The sequence below is a fragment of the Schistocerca piceifrons genome, chromosome 1 (assembly GCF_021461385.2).
Source record: "Schistocerca piceifrons isolate TAMUIC-IGC-003096 chromosome 1, iqSchPice1.1, whole genome shotgun sequence".
Classification (NCBI taxonomy): Eukaryota; Metazoa; Arthropoda; class Insecta; order Orthoptera; family Acrididae; genus Schistocerca; species Schistocerca piceifrons.
In genome coordinates this window covers 762,157,310-762,177,328 of record NC_060138.1, presented here as the reverse complement: position 1 = coordinate 762,177,328, position 20,019 = coordinate 762,157,310, and the positions used below count along the sequence as shown (strand labels likewise).

The window sequence follows — 20,019 nt, the reverse complement described above, 5'->3', positions numbered from 1 at the left end:
AGAGACGAAGTCTGTTCAAATTTCGCTCCAGTCGCATAACAATGCCACTAATAGCACCAGTATAAGGTTTGCTTTAAATACGCGCTATAATAGTCCTGAGCGTTAGTTACCTTAGAGACTGGATGTGGTGAGTTGATGTTAGTCAAGAATGCCTTTAAGGCGACAAAGATGCCATTATCAACACTTCACTAAGTTTGAACGAGGTCGTTTTTATAGGGCTACGAGAATCTGGGTGTTCCATCTGCGACATTGTATACAGACTAGGCAGGAATGTAGCCACTATACGTGATTGCTGGCAGCTGTGGGCACGAGGATGTACGGTCACAAGAAGACCGGACTCCGGACGGCCATGTGGCACTACTGAGCGGGAAGACCACCGTGTTCGGCGTACGGCTCTTGCGCAACGCACTGCATCAGCAGCAGCAATTTGAGCAGCGGTCGGCACCACAGTGATATAACTAAGTGTTACAAATGAGTTACTTCAAGGACAGCTCCGAGCGAGACGCCCTGTATCGTGCATTCCACTGACACCAAACCAACGCCATTTGCGACTTGAGTGGTATCAAGCGAGAGCTCATTGGAGGACAGGGTGGAAGTCTGTTGTTTTTAGTGATGAAATTTAGTTCCACCTCGTTCCATTGATTAGCCGTGTGTTGCTTACGAGGAGGCCATTTGACGGCCTGCAGCCAGCTTATCTCCGTTCTAGACGCCCTGGACCTACATGTGGAGTTAAGGTCCGGTGTGCGATTTCGTATAACAGCCGGAGCATTCTCGTGGTTATCGCAAGCACCCTGAGTGCAAAATTTGTACGTAAATGTGGTGATTCGACCTGCTGTGTTGGCATTCATTAACAGAATTCTAGGGTTGTTTTCCAACAGGATAACACTCGCCTGCATACCGTTGTTTCAACCCAAGATGCTCTACAGAGTGTCACCATGTTTCCTTGGTCTGCTCGATTACTAAATCTGTCTCCAGTCGAGCATATAGCGGACAACACTGGACGACAACTCCACCGTCATCTACAAACCTGTATTGACCGACCAGCTGCAACAGGCGCGGTGCTCCATCCCATAAACTGACATCCGGCACCTGTACAACACATTGCATACACATCTGCATACTTGCATTCAACACTCTGGTGGTTACAGCGGTTATTAATGTACCAGCATTTTACATTTGCAATGGCTTATCTCGAGCTTACATTCACCTGTGCTCTTGCAATGTTAACCATCTAAATATTTTATCTCGACAGATATATAGGCGAAATTTCATTACTCTACACTAATAATTTTTTGGGGTTGCGATTTTTTTCCGTCGCTGCATTTAAACAGTACCATCCTTAACTGGAGGCAGTTGATTTTGTTACGGGACTCAAAATGTGGAATTTCTGAGAAAAATAAACACACTACACTTAATTTTCCAACCATCTTCAAATGCCAAAAATGAGGATTTTCGTTTACTAATTTGTATCGTGGGTGCATAAATTATAGCACCCTTATAAGGTATGTCCCTGAGCTTAAAGAAATATGCTAGTCTGATTTTAAGAAAATTTCCCACACTGTAATTCTTAAATCACTATTTGCAGGCGTTGCAGTATAACCTTTTCCCTCTTTTCCTCGCCTCCGCACACTTCACACGAATCCACGTTTTGCATTTCATGCAGCTGACCGTTTCTTCCATTCGATCTTCCTCGCACAACTCTCTATACTATTTCTCGGCTTTAGGCCGTGTCCTACGTGAGCGACAGAAGCGAGCGACAGCGTACGACAACTTGAGGCGACAAAACACAACCGCAGGTGTACTTACAGAAGTGTCCTACGTGAGAGACATCTGTGTCGCTGCCTGTCTCCCGCTGCAACTGGCGGCGTTTGAATTCAAACGTGTTTGAATCTTGGCGCTGCAGCAGCTATGAATTACTTAACATCCGATTTTAAGAAAACTATTCGGTGAAAAAATTTGATTCTTCCGCAACCTATAGCTTGATATCCTTAAATGATAAAGGTCAGAATTTATTTTCCTTATTCGTCATAGTTACTGCGCTGCACGAAATTGAGTACATGGCTGCACGAAATTTTTAAGAATTTGCAGAGGTAAAATCACATTGTGTAGACTTTCCGTATAATTCATTTAAGGCCATACATTATTGCGTATGAAATGTAACCAATATATCTAAATTGTATTTAAAGTTGAGACCTGTATGATATCTCTTCTGCTGGCCGGAGTGGCCGAGCGGTTCAGGCGCTTCAGTCTGGAACCGCGCGACCGCTACGGTCGCGGGTTCGAATCCTGCCTGGGGCATGGATGTGTGTGATGTCCGTAGGTTAGTTAGGTTTAAGTAGTTCTAAGTTCTAGGGGACTGATGACCATAGACGTTAAGTCCCATAGTGCTCAGAGCCATTTGAACCATTTTTTTATATATATATCTCTTCTCATTCTTGAGATATTCGTTGTTATATCCGCGACGGGTCGCTCGCGGCGCGTCCGAACCTTTCGTGCGCGTCGGCAATCAAGTGGTGGTAAAAATCGTCGTATCTCATAAAAGGTTCAAGGTATCGAAACGACGGTCTTTGGAAATGACAGCACGCAGAAAGGACTATTTTATCGTATGATTTACACTCGATACGTTTTTGTAAACGCGTGAGCAGAGCGAAAACAAAACTCCTTATAACTTACACCATGAGATTTCGTCCAAATTTTCATAGCCAAAAAAAGGGAGAGAAACAGGTAAACTGGGCATCAAAGTGACCAGCATGAGGTTGAGGTCTAGTTTGGTATGAAAATATTTAAATAATTGAAAGTAATCAAGGTAATGAACGAACACTTAATTAATAAGCTGAGGAAAATATGAAATATCCCACGAAAAGCTGCTGCCAAGCTATGTAAATGGTCAAAAATTTCATCTGGTCAAGACCTGGCTATTTTGCACGTAAAAAGATAGATTGGTGCGGTATTTAAATGTCAAAAAAGGCTTCCTTCGAATCAAGTACGTTAGAAAGGCAAACGAGGAGTCAGTAAGATCAGGCTTTCTGAATAAAACTTGAAATTCAAAAATGGAAGAAATCAGTCAAATATTTTATGAAATGATATGTTTAAAAGAAATAAGTAGATCAGAGATGCGTTCTAGGTGCCTTTGAATGATGCTCGAAATCATGAATAGAAAGTGAGGTGCACCAAACGTTTCCCTAATATTTTTTATTTCATTCTTTTAGACAAATCATTACACAAAACGTTTGGCTTTCTTTTAAACAATTTTGGAAGCTTTACTTTTACAGACTATTTAGAGTAATTGAAACGCTTTGCCTTATTCTGCCTGCTGATGAATTACGTTCGCAACATGAAATATCTGTAAAATTTCATGGTTCATTTTAATTTATTAGGAATTAAATGTGTGTGATATACTGCGATAGGTGTGAAGATCAAGTTCTTTGGCAGCACCTTAAAAATATACTTAGCGTTGCAGTGTAAACAGTATACATAAAACTTAGTATACAGAATCGTAATTGAGTGAGTAAAAATATAATAACGGCCTGGAACCGAACCCAGGACTTTTTCCATCCAGATAATTATGAACTGTATACGCTACCCCTACACCACAGCCAGCTATCGTTCACCAGTAACAATCTGTGTGTGAATCAGTTTCTGCGGTGGATTCATTGATGAATCTTGAGGATTCAGCGATATATCTTAGATGGTCAGCTTCAGCACACTTTTTTTCCTGCCATGACTCCTTCTGCATTAAAATTATAACACAATCCGTTTTCTTCTGACATGCTGAAACCAAAAATTATTTCTTCAGATGTAACTGGAAAATATTTTACTGCAGGCAAAGGTTTTTATAGTCCAGTTTGCCTTTTCGATTTTATTTACAATGTGCCTCTTAATTATTGTCCTAGGCACATTTTACATCCGTGCAAATTCATTTCATCCACGTTACTCATTTACATATACTGTTACAGCTAAATGCTTTTCATCTGTGCTTCACTTTCCATAACACATTTATGTTGGCATACACAAATACAAAATAATTATTTAACTCATAACTTAGGATAAAGAACACGTTACAAAATTCACTGCACAATTTCTATCATTTCCAAACATTATAATGTACAAATAATGCTAAATGCATATTAAAGCTCACTATACGAGCACGTCTGTCAAATTGGACTTGTACAGCATCAGGAACATATATCGGTACATTATAGGGAACGTCGCCATTTTCAGTTTGTTAGTTTGGTACAAAGAACCGCAACGAATACAGATTAACGACTGTCTGAAAACTAAGATTATTTCATGTACATTCACCCATAAATAAAACATTATGCTGCCACTTACCTTATAATAGTAGTTATCTTCACCACATTCACAAAAAGTTAGATGAAAAATCCTACAGAATCAACATTGTCTTCAGACGATCTGTTCCTCAACACATAGAGTTTATAGGTGCCGGTATGGCTTCAAGAAGCACATAATTCACGTCGATGTTACGAAATGTTAATTACTACAAGACGTACGAATTTTATAGCAGTGGTGCAAATTAGGTGTCTGTACAATATAGGCAAGTCTTCCCTGTGTGTGTACGTATGACCCACATATCAATTGCTACCTGAAAACAAAAACGTGAGGTTAAGAAACATCTATTTCTCAAAGTGGTGGAAATGGCGGTGATGAAGAAGCGTAACACACCAAGTGAAAATACCCACACTATATTCATCAAATATTTTTAGAATGAGAGCACTTAGCGACTTCAGAAGTTTGATGCTGTTTTACACAGGGCAATTATATTGTTTAAAGAATCAGAGATTTACTCGTTGCCAATTGTCTGGGAATAAGCACTGTGGGGTTAGTAACAACCTACATCCGGTGGACGTAGGAATGAAAAGGTGGTGTGACTGAACCATGATTCAGGAACACTTGGAGCAATGTCAGCCAAATTTGTAAGATACATCGCTAATTACTTGCGCAGAAATACTGCTGGAACAAGGAACAATAATACCACAAGGGCGGGGCGGTGGATGATTAGGGATGACGTAAAATGTTCGAAAGAGACCTGCTGACATTCCATTCCTTTATTTAGTTGAGTTAGAATACTTGTAAAAGAATGGAGTGCAATTTGTCTCTTATTTCTGCTAATCAGTGTGTCAACTAGCTCGCGATAGTAAGCACTGCAGAGCGCTAATAATTTTGTCAACGTATTTTGGAACCTAAAATCAAGCCGCATGGCTGAATAACACAGATAAATTTAACATCCTCTTTGGAGCCATACGTTGTAAAACAGCAATCAGAGATACGTGTGTCATATACACAAGTGTTAAACATCCCCTCCTAAGTCTCTGGATCAATTTAAAGCAAATTGGACACATATTCCTTACTATCTCTAAATATATACTGTGAGGGGACACTAACCTCCTATTAAAGTCAGAGTAGGGGAGACACTGGGTGTCGGGGAGAGGAAGGAGAGAGGAGAAGGATGGGGAAGCGGAGATGAATGGAGGGGGGAATATGAGATCAGCGGAGGGGGCACGAGGAGATTAACAGAGGAAAAGACTGAGAGGGGGAGAAGATAAAAGAGAGGGGGAGGAGGTGAACTATAGGGGAAGGAGGTGAACGAGATTGGGGAGAATATGAACAAAAGCAGGGAGGAGGAGATGGAGAGAGGGAGAGAGAAAGAGAGAGAGAAAACGGAGGAGATGATGTGCTGAGGGTCAGAGAGACGGAGAGAGAGAGAGGGAGAGAGAGAGAGAGAGAGAGAGAGAGAGAGAGAGAGAGAGAGAGAGAAGGTGATGGGCAGAATGAGAGAGACACAGAGAGAGGGGGGAGGGAGGAGGAGGAGATGGGCAGAGATAGGTAGGGTGAATAGAGGGGGAAGACTCAGACAGTGTGGAGGAGGAGATGGACAGTGAAAGGAAGGAGGGGGAGATAGACCAGTAGGAGGTTGGTATAAACTAATAAATACTCGGGCAGCGCTGGTTTTCTTAGCTAGTTAATTATAAGTCTTGTTCATTTCTAAATATCACCTCCAAGAAATAAAGTTACGTGTTTAATCTTTTGAGGTTAATCGTTAGCCGCCTTGGTAGATCGAAAAGGCTTCACATTTCAAATCGAGTAAGCGTTTCGCACTGCTAGCAGCTACCACTCAAAACTATAGTCTAAAAACTTTTATTTAAGTAAAACCATTACCATTTTCGGGTTTATTATAAATACGTGTTCAGGTAGCTCGTGCAGATTTCCTTGCTTTTCTGCTGGGTCCTCGTTTTGTACAGCTTACTGTACCCGTGTTACCAGATGTAGCAGAACCCATCGCTTTTCCCCCGGTCAGGGCTCATCCCTCCTCACTCTCCCCAATACTTTAATCAAACATCGACCAGAATACAAGCCATCCTACATACCACCGAAAAACCTAGAATTTCCATGAGCCATGAGGTTCCGCGTGAATTGGTCTGGGAAGAAAGGGGGAGAAGTAATGTATTAGATAATCTGCTGTTTGTATGTATATTTGGTTTGTGAACGAGTACATGTATCATCAAATGGATGGACGCAGCATATCTGCAAGGCAGGAGACGATAAAAATCTTACCTGGTTTCGGTACCTTCTGGTCGAGAGGTTTATTCCATGTCTTCGGTTCCTTCCTCGGAGTTATGGTGCGTTTCATAGAGTAAGAGCTGCCATGACAATATGTATGACGTCACAAGGACAAGAGGAAGCATCTTATATAGATACACTCAATTGGAATCTGTTAATTCAGAGAAAACGTTTTTGGACTGTGTCCTTACCAATGTTTTTGCGATGTTCCGAATAATGTAACAGCTTTTTAACGCACAGTTATTAAAAACAAGAGTACAGTATAAGAGACGTTGTTAATAAGAAGCCTCTCATTTATTTCAAGAGCTGAAAGTTAGATTTGTACTCATGACTACCAACAGTAACAACAGTAGTTCAAGAAAAGAAATGCGATCAGAAGAGGTTGGCAAGTGTGCTGAAATAGTAAGGTGAGCAAGCTTAAATAACAGGAAGTCTTAGCGCCGGATGAGACTTTACCTCACCACTCGACAGCACGGTAAAGAACCAGAGGGACACCGAAATGTCATTTCAGATATTTTGTGCAACTGTGGTCCTTTCCAGGAGGAAAGTAGTTGCAGAGGTCGAATCAACACTGGCCTATGGCGTAATATTCTGAGATAGTCCAGCTGAGAGAAAAAAGTATTCATCTAAAAAAGTGCGTAATAAGAATATTGTGCAAAGTTGCTAACCGAACGCCTTGTAGAAATCTCTTTAGGGACTTAGGTATTCCTTAGGCTTTACAGGACAGTACATTTACTTCTGGTTGGTTTCTGTGATTAATAATAAGGAACTCAGCAAGTCACACCCACAATACCAAAAATAAAAATAATTTTGGTGTAGGATGTGCATCTATGATTAGGAAACAGAATAGAATTTTGTAATGTGGTGCTAAAGTCTAGAACAGGTTGCCAGTGGACATCAGGCAGGAAATTGAAAATCCCCAAATATTCCAAAACAAAATAAAATAATACGTATAGCCACCCTACCTACAATTTATTTTAATATTTGGAATTAGGTATATCAATTCTTCGTAATTTTAATGCCTGTATTAGATATATCCTGACTTTTCCTTAATACGGTGTGTATCATAATGACTGGAAGCGTATGAAAATACAAGCAAAATAGTTCCACTAAACGTGTGTTCGCAAACGAGCCATTTGCGAGATAATGGTGAATATGCGATTATTACGAGCCACCACTGTTGAAATGTAACTTTTTGAATTAAATCCTCATCTTATTGGGTTTAGCTTTCAACTATGGCTCCTTGTTGGAGCCACATCGTACTGCTGAAGTAAGGCGACACACGCGGTCCTGTCCTGCGCTAGGTTTCTCTGTTGAGTATCCGTGGTGCATACAACCCGAGCCAAGTGGTACTGAGCTCATCCTAGTGCCTTTCGAGCCACGCACGTACACAGCAAGTTGTATGACACATTACATTGCCCTGCTGGTAGATGCCATCGTGCCGAGGAAAAACGAACTGCCTGTAGGGGTGGACATGGTCCCCAATAATAGATGCATACTTGTGTTGATCTATCGTGCCTGCCAAATCACGAGATCATCCAGGTAATGCCACGAAAACATTCCCCAGGCCATAATCCTTCCGACGATTGTTGCAGGCTGTTCGCTTTCCGATGTTGCACACTGTACACGCCAATGGCCATCTTACTGATGGAGCATAAAAAGTGATTCATCTGAAAAGGCCACCTGCCGCCATTCAATGGACGTCCATATGGCGTGCAAATTCGAACCTTCATTGCCGATAAACATCAGTCAGCACAGGTCCATGAACCAGGTGCCTGTTGCGAAGGCCCACACGCAGCAACGTTTGGTGAACGGTCTTTCAGAAGACAGTTTTGGTAGCCCCTTGGTTCATCTGTACGGCCTGTTACTCAACAGTTACACGTTTATTCAGCCGTACACGTCTCCGCAGCCGTTCTTCACCACTGTCATCTAAGGCCCGGGGATGCACCAACGTTACCTCGGCGCCATTTGTCGATAGCGCCATCTTGCCATGCGTAGTATACTTTAACCACGCGAACTGTTTACAGACATAGCTGCTTCGGAAATGCTTCCACCCTTGCCTGTAAGACAAGGATCATGCTCTCTTGGACTTCAGATAAATCTCTCCGTTTCCGCGTTACTATAAGAACTTCCCTTTTACTGCGTTCCCCGAAATGCTTTATATACTCTCCACTGCTAGTCCTGCCACCCGCTGTCTGTGAGTAGTGAATGCACGTTGACGTCGAACTTAGGTGGAGGTCACATCAGTATGACTGGACCGCTTAAACACATTTGGTCTAACTTGGAGACAAAGACCTGAATACAATAAGCAGGTTTGTGGATGTAAATTACAGTAGTTATACGGAGAGGATGAGGCTTTACTAGCGTGAAGAGTTATATCAAACACGTCTTTGGACTGAAAACTACGACAAGAACAACAACAGTGACAAAATACAATAATAACGTAATGTTGGCTAATAACCACACTCGGAATTATCTCGCAAACGGCTCACTTGTGCACCCATGTTTACTGCTGGCTTTTTTCTTCTGCTATCATACTTTCACGCAGGTCAGTTTTCGCAATTACAAGATAATTATGATACGCCCTATACAGGATGTTTCAACTAGGCTGTTCACCTCAGATATTTCTTGAACCATTTAAGGCATCGTAATTCTGTTTTCAGCGAAAGGAATTGCGGAAAAGGTCTCATTAAATGACGTAAGGCGTCATTTAGTAGGAACATTATTTAAAGAGATGTTGATCTCTATATCGCTTTTTCAAATGGAATTGTTTCAGTTCCTGCTTCTGGTAGCGCAGTTCCAATAGAGAGAACTTCATCGGTGTTATTGAAAGACATCTATTTCTTCGAACTAACAAACACTCTACAAACCTGAACGAAGCAAACAGAGTGAACGCTGAATGTCGTCTGTGCCCGTTGTACACCGTTACCGGGGCGGTGCAACGTTCTGTTTCCTCTTTATTGTACGAGGTATTCTGTTATTTTGGTATGAAATCATGAACTTCATCATAATACAGCAATCGGAGTCAAGCTCAAACCAGGTAACTCCTAACTTCTATTTTGTAATTTCTTCGAAAACATTATTCGTTTTTTGGAGAGTGAAACGCCGTATAATTAATCGAATTTACCACTGCGATACTAGCAGCAAAAAGTATAATTCTGCTTAAAACAGCGAAGTTGATACCGATATATCTGCATTTAATACAACTATGAAACTAGACTATACGTCATTTAATGAGGAGTTTTTCACAATTCATTTGGATGAAAACAGAATTATGATATCTTAAACAGTTGTCGAAATTTTTGAGGTCTATACTTTAGATAAATCACCCGCTATAAACTACTTCAACGCTTTGAAGCACTAGATAGAAACAGCAGCTTAGAGCTATGGGAGAAGGAGCAGTGGCTTTTCTCAAGCTAGCTGTCCCTGTCCTAACACCTATCGCGTCTCCCCTTGGAGTGGACGACAAAACGCAAGTCAAAACACCTAAACTTAGAAGGGAGAAATGGAGTACTAGGCTGGACTAATTTACATACTAGTTGCAGTTTTCAATATTCATTTATTTTCAGATACACAAATGAAATTAACCAGAAGATAATCTTCATTAATAAATTCTTCGTCTATTACCTTGAGAAAGCAAAATGCTAAACAACGCCTGTACAGTTAACATCAAATGCCAATCAAGAAACAGTTCTCAAAATACAAGCTACTTTAAATATGATATTGGTAAAAATGTAATTATTTGGACATGTAACACAATAATCAAAAATTCTGTAAAACGATAGGTGTATACATTTTTTAAAATCTTTAAAAGCTCAAATTCTTGTAGGACTTCCAACAATTTCAAAACTGCGTGACATGCTCCAACATTTCCACTGTGGCCTCCACATAAATACGAACAAATTGTGCCCAGTGCCTTATATGGTGTACTGCCGAAGACGTTAGTCGAACCTTCATTATCATTTCTCCTTTCTTCATCTCTAACAGAGGTAAAGCAGCCTAACTTTCAGACTGCTGTCTGAAAATCTCCAAGTATTAATACTATACAGTGGTAATGTGAATTTTTTATTTCTGTTCAGTCTCAGAAGAGGCGACCTGTAGCCTACACAGCTTATGTGACGTGTTTAACATTTAAACGACAGAGAAATTATTAACTGAAGCCCGCTTAACATGACAGCTTACAAACTACAGTAGAAACCCCTTTTCTTAAATCTATATCGAGGAGTTCCTTTAAGACATTAAAATTAAAAAAAAAAAAAACAGTTCATGCAATAACCAGCACGGCCACACGCAAGTGATGCCACACAACTGCACATGTAGTTCACAGCGTGTGCAAGGCCAAATGGAATCGGTAAATTGGGGACGTTGTAATAACCGTTCAGTAAGAACATACTATGCACAAATCACTCCTGTCCTTAAGATACGTCATTCAGGGAAAGCAAAAATTCCTCACTACCACTAGTACAGATACATAGAACATCAAATAACTGCAGTCAACATTCGTTATTCGGAAAAGGGTTCGAGACACCGCTGTTACTTAAAGGGAGCAGAGTACAATCATAGTTAATGACCTTGTAATTTGTGGCCGCAGAGAATACTACGTGCTTCACGCTCCTTAAGACAACAGGCACTGTAGGTACCGGCCTCGACAGTGTCTTGCTCCGGCGCCGAATGTAATGAATCACCTAGTCACTGCAGTACGACCAAAGAAGTTTCTAACTTCTGGCCACTCTCAACATCTGCAGCGTGAACGCTTGTTACTGCAACGAGGAGTGCCACCTGCTTCCCTCACACACACTCACATACAAAAACCACAGCCCATGTGCGCTCACCGCTCCCGTATGCCGACTGCGCAAAGCGTCAGTTCAGTACGTGGCACGGTAAGCGCTTCCTTTCTGGCTGTAGAACCAGTGGTAGATTCTAAATATGTGGGCTATACAGGGTATCTCAAGCCTTTTGGAAAAAACTGAAACAATTGATAGTGGGTCCACAACCGATTATACTGATCTAGTCGGAAATGCGTATTTACTGTATATGGGCATAACAGCATACACCGCCTAACAACATTGTAGGTCATAGTAATTGTTCAAAGCGATGACTGCCAGTCTCAATCCATATGTTGTAACGACGCAGTCTCTACAAGATCCCTAGTGTCTGTCATACACTGGAACAGGCAGCAGGTGATAAAAAGCGTACACACCTGATAACTAAACGGACATGCTGTACACAACGTTAGCTCATAGCCCGTGTGTCCTTTCACGATCGCACCAGCGCGTACACACGGGACTATCATTGGTTTCGGTTGTCCAGTGCATCAGATAGCTTTGATGTGTGCATGGTGAGGTGTGTTACTGTGTACAGTGCATAGTCAAAAATGGACCGTTACTCGTCACGGGAGATGGCAGACAACCTTTAGTGTACGGTGCGGCAGGATCTACCGCCATACAGCAGCACAAATATACACAGAACAGACATCATCCTAATTGGAAAAAGTTTATCTCCGTGCATAGCAACTTACGTGAGACGCGGTCGTTCACGCCACAGAGAGCCGGCCAAGGTTCCCGCCAAAGACATATCTGAACACCACACTTTGAGGAGACGGTGTTGGATCGCGTTACTGACCACCCAGCATTAAGCACCCGTCAACTTGCCCGTGAAACGCACACTTCGGAAGACACAGTGTGGAGACTACTGGTGGGACAGGTACTTTTTTTTTTTTTGGTCGTCAGTCTACTGACTGGTTTGATGCGGCCCGCCACGAATTCCTTTCCTGTGCTAACCTCTTCATCTCAGAGTAGCACTTGCAACCTACGTCCTCAATTATTTGCCTGACGTATTCCAATCTCTGTCTTCCTCTACAGTTTTTGCCCTCTACAGCTCCCTCTAGTACCATGGAAGTCATTCCCTCATGTCTTAGCAGATGTCCTATCATCCTGTCCCTTCTCCTTATCAGTGTTTTCCACACATTCCTTTCTTCTCCAATTCTGCGTAGAACCTCCTCATTCCTTACCTTATCAGTCCACCTAATTTTCACATTCGTCTATAGCACCACATCTCAAATGCTTCGATTCTCTTCTGTTCCGGTTTTCCCACAGTCCATGTTTCACTACCATACAATGCTGTACTCCAGACGTACAACCTCAGAAATTTCTTCCTCAAATTAAGGCCGGTATTTGATATTAGTAGACTTCTCTTGGCCAGAAATGCCTTTTTTGCCATAGCGAGTCTGCTTTTGATGTCCTCCTTGCTCCGTCCGTCATTGGTTATTTTACTGCCTAGGTAGCAGAATTCCTTAACTTCATTGACTTCGTGACCATCAATCCTGATGTTAAGTTTCTCACTGTTACCATTTCTACTATTTCTCATTACCTTCGTCTTTCTCCGATTTACTCTCAAACCATACTGTGTACTCATTAGACTGTTCATTCCGTTCAGCAGATCATTTAATTCTTCTTCACTTTCACTCAGGATAGCAATGTCATCAGCGAATCGTATCATTGATATCCTTTCACCTTGTATTTTAATTCCACTCCTGAACCTTTCTTTTATTTCCATCATTGCTTCCTCGATGTACAGATTGAAGAGTAGGGGCGAAAGGCTACAGCCTTGTCTTACACTCTTCTTAATACGAGCACTTCGTTCTTGATCGTCCACTCTTATTATTCCGTCTTGGTTGTTGTACATATTGTATATGACCCGTCTCTCCCTATAGCTTACCCCTGCTTTTTTCAGAATCTCGAACAGCTTGCACCATTTTTTATTGTCGAACGCTTTTTCCAGGTCGACAAATCCTATGAAAGTGTCTTGATTTTTCTTTAGCCTTGCTTCCATTATTAGCCGTAACGTGAGAATTGCCTCTCTCGTCCCTTTACTTTTCCTAAAGCCAAACTGATCGTCACCTAGCGCCTTCTCAATTTTCTTTTCCATTCTTCTGTTTATTATTCTTGTATGCAGCTTCGATGCATGACTTGTTACCCTGACTGTGCGATAATTCTCGCACTTGTCAGCTCTTGCCGTCTTCGGAATTGCGTGGATGATGCTTTTCCGAAAGTCAGATGGTATGTATCCAGACTCATATATTCTACACACCAACGTGAATAACGTTTTGTTGCCACTTCCCCCAATGATTTTAGAAATTCTGATGGAATGTTATCTATCCCTTCTGCCTTATTTGACCGTAAGTCCTCCAAAGCTCTTTCAAATTCCGATTCTAATACTGGATCCCCTATCTCTTGTAAATCGACTCCTGTTTCTTCTTCTATCACATCAGACAAATCTTCACCCTCATAGAGGCTTTCAGTGTATTCTTTCCACCTATCTGCTCTCTCCTCTGCATTTAACAGTGGAATTCCCGTTGCACTATTATTGTTACCACCGTTGCTTTTAATGTCACCAAAGGTTGTTTTGACTTTCCTGTATGCTGAGTCTGTCCTTCCGACAATCATATCTTTTTCGATGTCTTCACATTTTTCCTGCAGCCATTTCGTCTTAGGTTCCCTGCACTTCCTATTTATTTCATTCCTCAGCGACTTGTATTTCTGTATTCCTGATTTTCCCGGAACATGTTTCTACAGGTACTACACCCCTATAATAAAGACTACGTGCAAGCAGTGAGACTAACGTATTTGCAGCGCCGCGTTCACTTTTGTCAATGGGTTATCCACCGCAGTGATGAAGCGCCGAACTTCATAGAGTTGCTATTGTTCACGGATGAGGCCTCATTCATCCGTGATGAAGCCGCAACAGCCATGGCAGGAGCGAGGAAAGTCCCCAAGCCACCCACGTCCATGGCCACCAGCAACGATTCTCTGTCAACGTATGGGCAGGCATTGTAAAAGATCACCTAGTAGGACCTTATTTTGGCTGGTCCAAGTTACTAGGTGTTCCTGTGAGACGTGCTGCCATAGTTCTTGGAGACTGAACCCTTTGTTGTCCGCGAAAGTATGTGGTTTCAATACGACGATGCACAAGGCCACTTCGATATCAATATCCGCGTGCTCCTAGACAACATGTAACCTCATCACTGGATTGGAAGGGGAGGTCCTATCCCATGGCCAGCGCAACCGCTTATCACACACCTCTGGACTCTTTCCTCTGTGGTTACATCAAGACGCTGGTCTATTTAACCACCGTAGTAAAGGATGAAAACATGTTTACTGGAGTCCAAGCTGCCGTCTCCTAGTACAATAGACGCCAGAGATCTATGAAGGGGGTGCTACAGAAATTATGCCCCGCTCCCATGCGCTCTTCACATTGAAGTTACTATGAGCTACGTTGTTGCTATGTGGCTTAAGCAGCATGCCCATAACACAACAAATATGAACTTTTGAGCGTCGATTCCCTGATTCAAATAATCGGCTCTGGATCCACTATCACCTCCTTCAGTTTTACCCAAATGGTTTAACACACTCTGTATACAATGATATACACTGAAGAGCCAAAGAAACTGGTATACCTGCCTAATACCGTGAAGGGCCCCCCTAGCACGCGGAAGTGAAGCAACACGACGTGGCATGGACTCGTCTAATGTCTGAAGTAGTGCTGGAGGAAACTGACACCATGAATTCTGCAGGGATGTCCATAAATCCGTAAGAGTACGAGGGAGTGGAGATCTCTCCTCAACAGCACGTTGCGACGCATCCCAGATATGTTCATGTCTGGGAGTTTGGTCGCCAGCGGAAGTGTTTTAACTCACAAGGGTGTTCCTGGGGCCACTCTGTTGCAATTCTGGACGGTGGGATGTCGCATTCTCCTGCTGGAATTTCCCAAGTCCGTCGGAATACACAATGGACTTGAAAGGATGCTGGTGATCAGGCAAGATGTTCACGTACATATCACTTGGCAGAGTCGTATCGAGACGTTGTTGTGTTGTTGTGGTCTTCAGTCCTGAGACTGGTTTGATGCAACTCTCCATCCTACTCTATCCTGTGCAAGCTTTTTCATCTCCCAGTACCTACTGCAACCTACATCCTTCTGAATCTGCTTAGTGTATTCATCTCTTGGTCTCCCTCTACGATTTTTACCCCCCACGCTGCCCTCCAATACTAAATTGGTGATCCCTTGATGCCTCAGAACATGTCCTACCAACCGATCCCTTCTTCTGGTCAAGTTGTGCCACAAACTTCTCTTCTCCCCAATCCTATTCAATACTTCCTCATTAGTTATGTGATCTACCCATCTAATCTTCAGCAATCTTCTGTACCACCACATTTCGAAAGCTTCTATTCTCTTCTTGTCCAAACTATTTATCGTCCATGTTTCACTTCCATACATGGATACACTCCATACGAATACTTTCAGAAATGACTTCCTGACACTTAAATCAATACTGGATGTTAACAAATTTCTCTTCTTCAGAAACGCTTTCCTTGCCATTGCCAGCCTACATTTTATATCCTCTCTACTTCGACCATCATCAGTTATTTTGCTCCCCAAATAGCAAAACTCCTTTACTACTTTAAGTGCCTCATTTCCTAATCTAATTCCCTCAGCATCACCCGACGTAATTAGACTACATTCCATTATCCTTGTTTTGCTTTTGTTGATGTTCATCTTATATCCTCCTTTCAAGACACTGTCCATTCCATTCAACTGCTCTTCCAAGTCCTTTGCTGTCTCTGACAGAATTACAATGTCATCGGCGAACCTCAAAGTTTTTATTTCTTCTCCATGAATTTTAATACCTACTCCTAATTTTTCTTTTGTTTCCTTTACTGCTTGCTCAATATACAGATTGAACAACATCGGGGAGAGGCTACAACCTTGTCTTACTCCCTTCCCGACCACTGCTTCCCTTTCGTGTCCCTCGACTCTTATAACTGCCATCTGGTTTCTGTACAAATTGTAAATAGCCTTTCGCTCCCTGTATTTTACCCCTGCCACCTTTACAATTTGAAATAGAGTATTCCAGTCAACATTGTCAAAAGCTTTCTCTAAGTCTACAAATGCTAGAAACGTAGGTTTGCCTTTCCTTAATCTTTCTTCTAAGATAAGTCGTAAGGTCAGTATTGCCTCACGTGTTCCAGTGTTTCTACGGAATCCAAACTGATCTTCCCCGAGGTTGGCTTCTACTAGTTTTTCCATTCGTCTGTAAAGAATTCATGTTAGTATTTTGCAGCTGTGACTTATTAAACTGACAGTTCGGTAATTTTCACATCTGTCAACACCTGCTTTCTTTGGGATTGGAATTATTATATTCTTCTTGACGTCTGAGGGTATTTCACCTTTTTCATACATCTTGCTCACCAGATGGTAGAGTTTTGTCAGGACTGGCTCTCCTAAGGCCGTCAGTAGTTCCAAGATTATCGAGACGTATCAGTGGTCATATATCACTCCAACTGCACATGCCCTACATCATTACAGAGCCTCCACCGGCTTGAACAGTCCCCTGCTGACATGCAGGGTCTATGAATTCATGAGGTTGTCTTCACACCTATACATGTCCATCCGCTCGATACAATTTGAAGCGAGACTCGTCCTACCAGGCAACATGTTTCCAGTCATCAACAGTCGAATGTCGTTAAATGATCGTACGTGGAAATCCCCCCTTCATCTCTACCTCGGAGATGGTGTATCCCATAGCTCGTGCGTCGACTATAACATCACATTCAAACTCACTGAAATCTTGATAACCTGCGATTGTAGCAGCAGTAACCGATGTAACAACTGCACCAGAGACTTGTCTTATGTAGGAGTTGCCAACCGCAGCGTAGTGTTCTGCCCGTCAGCATACCTCTTTCAATATGTATGTCTATACCAGTTTCTTTGGCTTTTTGGACAACATGGTTGTGGAGATGAAGCAGCGATTAGTATGATTAATCAATGATTCAAAATCAGTCCTAATCGTATTTATTATTATTATACCGCCAACCGGTTTCAACCCCACATAAGGGTCATCTTCTGGGCGTTTACACTGTGAAATTATAGATATCCGTCAGAAAGACTCAATTATACAACAGCTAAAATTACGTAAATTTAAAATATGTTATCCATTGGTCGACTGCTGGTGGTGTTACTCCTGTCTACATAACGGCAGGAAACTATGCGAGACTAACACTTCGTATGGGCTTAAATAGCGTGCTGAGATCACGTGAATAGACGGCAACACCCCCAGCGGCGATCAACGGCATCTAATACAGTTTATTATACGTAATTAATAGTCACCTTGGTTTAACATAAATTTAAGTGACAGTAAATAACAGAAAACGGAACCATTTCATTTAAAAAGAGTTACAATTATAGTGTTAATTATAAAATAGTATCAAACGTTCCGTAGTCAACTCGTAAAATTCGTAAAAGTATATTACATTATGTGCCATTGTGTGTCACAAATTGTTTTACTTTATATTATGGCACATAATGTAATATACTTTTACGAACTTTACGAGTTGACTACGGAACATTTGTTACTATTTTATAATCAACACTATAATTGTAACTCTTTTTAAATGAAATGGTTCCGTTTTCAACAACAACAACATTTATACTTTGCTGTTGGTATACTTTACAGCAGATACGATCACTGCCTGAATGCATACTCGAATGCTTGAATAAATCAGTGACTGATTGGTTGATTGAACGAATGAGTGGGTGAAGGGCGTGCCGTGTGCTGTTGCAGGAGCGAGAGCGGCGAGCCCAAGGTGCAGCGGCTGGCGGCGGGCCCCGCGGCGCCGACGTTCGTGGCCAAGGCCAGGGAGCCGCTGCGGCTGTCGCGCGGCGAGCACGACCCGCGCTTCCCCGACGGCTTCCCCCTCAAGGTGAGCGCCGACGGCGCGTCTAGCTCTGTGCGCGCGACTACAGGGTGGCGCACCAAATGTGTTACCATTTTGTTTTTAAACATAAACTTTATTGTCAATACAATCTGAAAGCAACATATACTACAATGAAGAGCCGTCCGTGAAGATTTGTTCTAACTCAGCACATGCTCAATATTTTCACCATTTCGTTTCCTAACTTCCTTCAAACGAACACTGAAGTTAATGATTACCCTACGGCACATGTCTTCCGTAATTTCACTGCAAGCTTGAAGAATAAGTCTTCTGAACTCCATTAAATCGTGTGGACGTTCCGGGAAATTTTTTTCCTTTAGGTACCCCCAAAGAAAAAAGTCACACGGATTGAGGTCTGGACTATGGGGTGGGGGGGGGGGGGGGGGGGGGGGCACTTTTGTCCGTCATTGAAGAGACCTGGAAACCTGAGTGAAATGATCCGCATGTCGAAATGCTCGTGTAAAAACTCCAACACAGTGTTTGCAGTATGTGGCCTTGCTCCATCTTGCATGAACCACTGCGTGTTGAAGTGCAAGGCAGTAGCAAGAAGCTGTGGAATGAAGCTATTGCGAAGCATGCTCAAATAACGCCCGCTGTTCACAGTTTCTTCAAAGAAAAAGGGTCCAATAAGCCCTTGACTGGAAATTGCTGCCCACGCTGTAATCCTCGGAGCATAATGTTGTCGTTCGTGAAGCACTTGTGAGTTTTCAGTGGCCCAAAAGCGTACATTTCGTTTGTTAACCGCAATGTCTAAATGAAAATGCGCCTCGTCTGAAAACCAAACTTTGTAGAGAGTTTCTTCCCTATCCTCCGCCCACTGAGCAAACAGTAGTCTCTGCTGCTTGTGTTCTTCAGTGAGCTTCTGTGCACAGGTAATCTTGTATGGGTACATATGAAGGTCACTTTTAAGAATGCGTTGGATATTCCCAGTTGCACTGCTGCCTTTCTACACGATTTCCCGGGAATTCTCTGTACAGCAACTCGTACCGCTTCAGTATTCTCCGGCGAACAAACAGGCTTAGGCCGAGGTCGCTCCGCTTCCAATATTGTTTCTTCCTGTACATATTTATCGTACAACCTGTGGATGGTCTTCTTTCAAGGGACCCATCGTGTGTTAAACTGTTGTCGAAAACGCGTCTGAGTCACAACAAGGCTTTTCGTTTCATGAAAAAGTAACACAATTGCCGGTCGTTGCTGTATCGTCAGTCTTCCATTGTCAGCCATTGCTGCTTACTAGTCTCCTAGCGGCAGTATCGTGACTTGCACGTCATTTCGTAATTCATTTGTTTTTCCAAGCTCTACTGATGCTGCTGTCCAGCGGGATATCTAATGTGCGTCGTAAATTGTGAAAGAAACAATTGGTAACACATTTCGTGCGCCATCCTGTAGGACAGAGAACGGGGGCAGACATCCGACTGTCCGGCACAACTGTATACGAGGGCAACAGAGGATGTCCTCGGCAGTGTATCGTTTAACTGGGCGACACCAAGTAACGGAAAGCTGGCGATCTGAAGAAAGCAAAATTTCTTCATTTCTTTTACTTTATTCTTAACTTTTTTCTTGTTTTACCCTACACTGTCTCACTCAGACAATTGACTCATTATTTTTATTTAACAGAATTAACTTTCCCCCATCAGAGAGTTCACAACTATCATTTACTTCGAAATCCAAC

At 42.3% G+C, this 20,019-nt stretch overlaps 1 protein-coding gene across 1 annotated transcript in view; it reads left to right on the top strand.

The window, feature by feature from the left end:
* Positions 1-20,019, top strand: part of LOC124795848 (probable 3',5'-cyclic phosphodiesterase pde-5) — a 762,693-nt gene that overhangs the window by 538,304 nt on the left and 204,370 nt on the right. Inside the window, exon 6 of the mRNA XM_047259933.1 lies at positions 18,197-18,335. Within this exon, the coding sequence (XP_047115889.1) occupies positions 18,197-18,335 (139 nt within the window). The remainder of the gene's footprint in view (positions 1-18,196; positions 18,336-20,019) is intronic.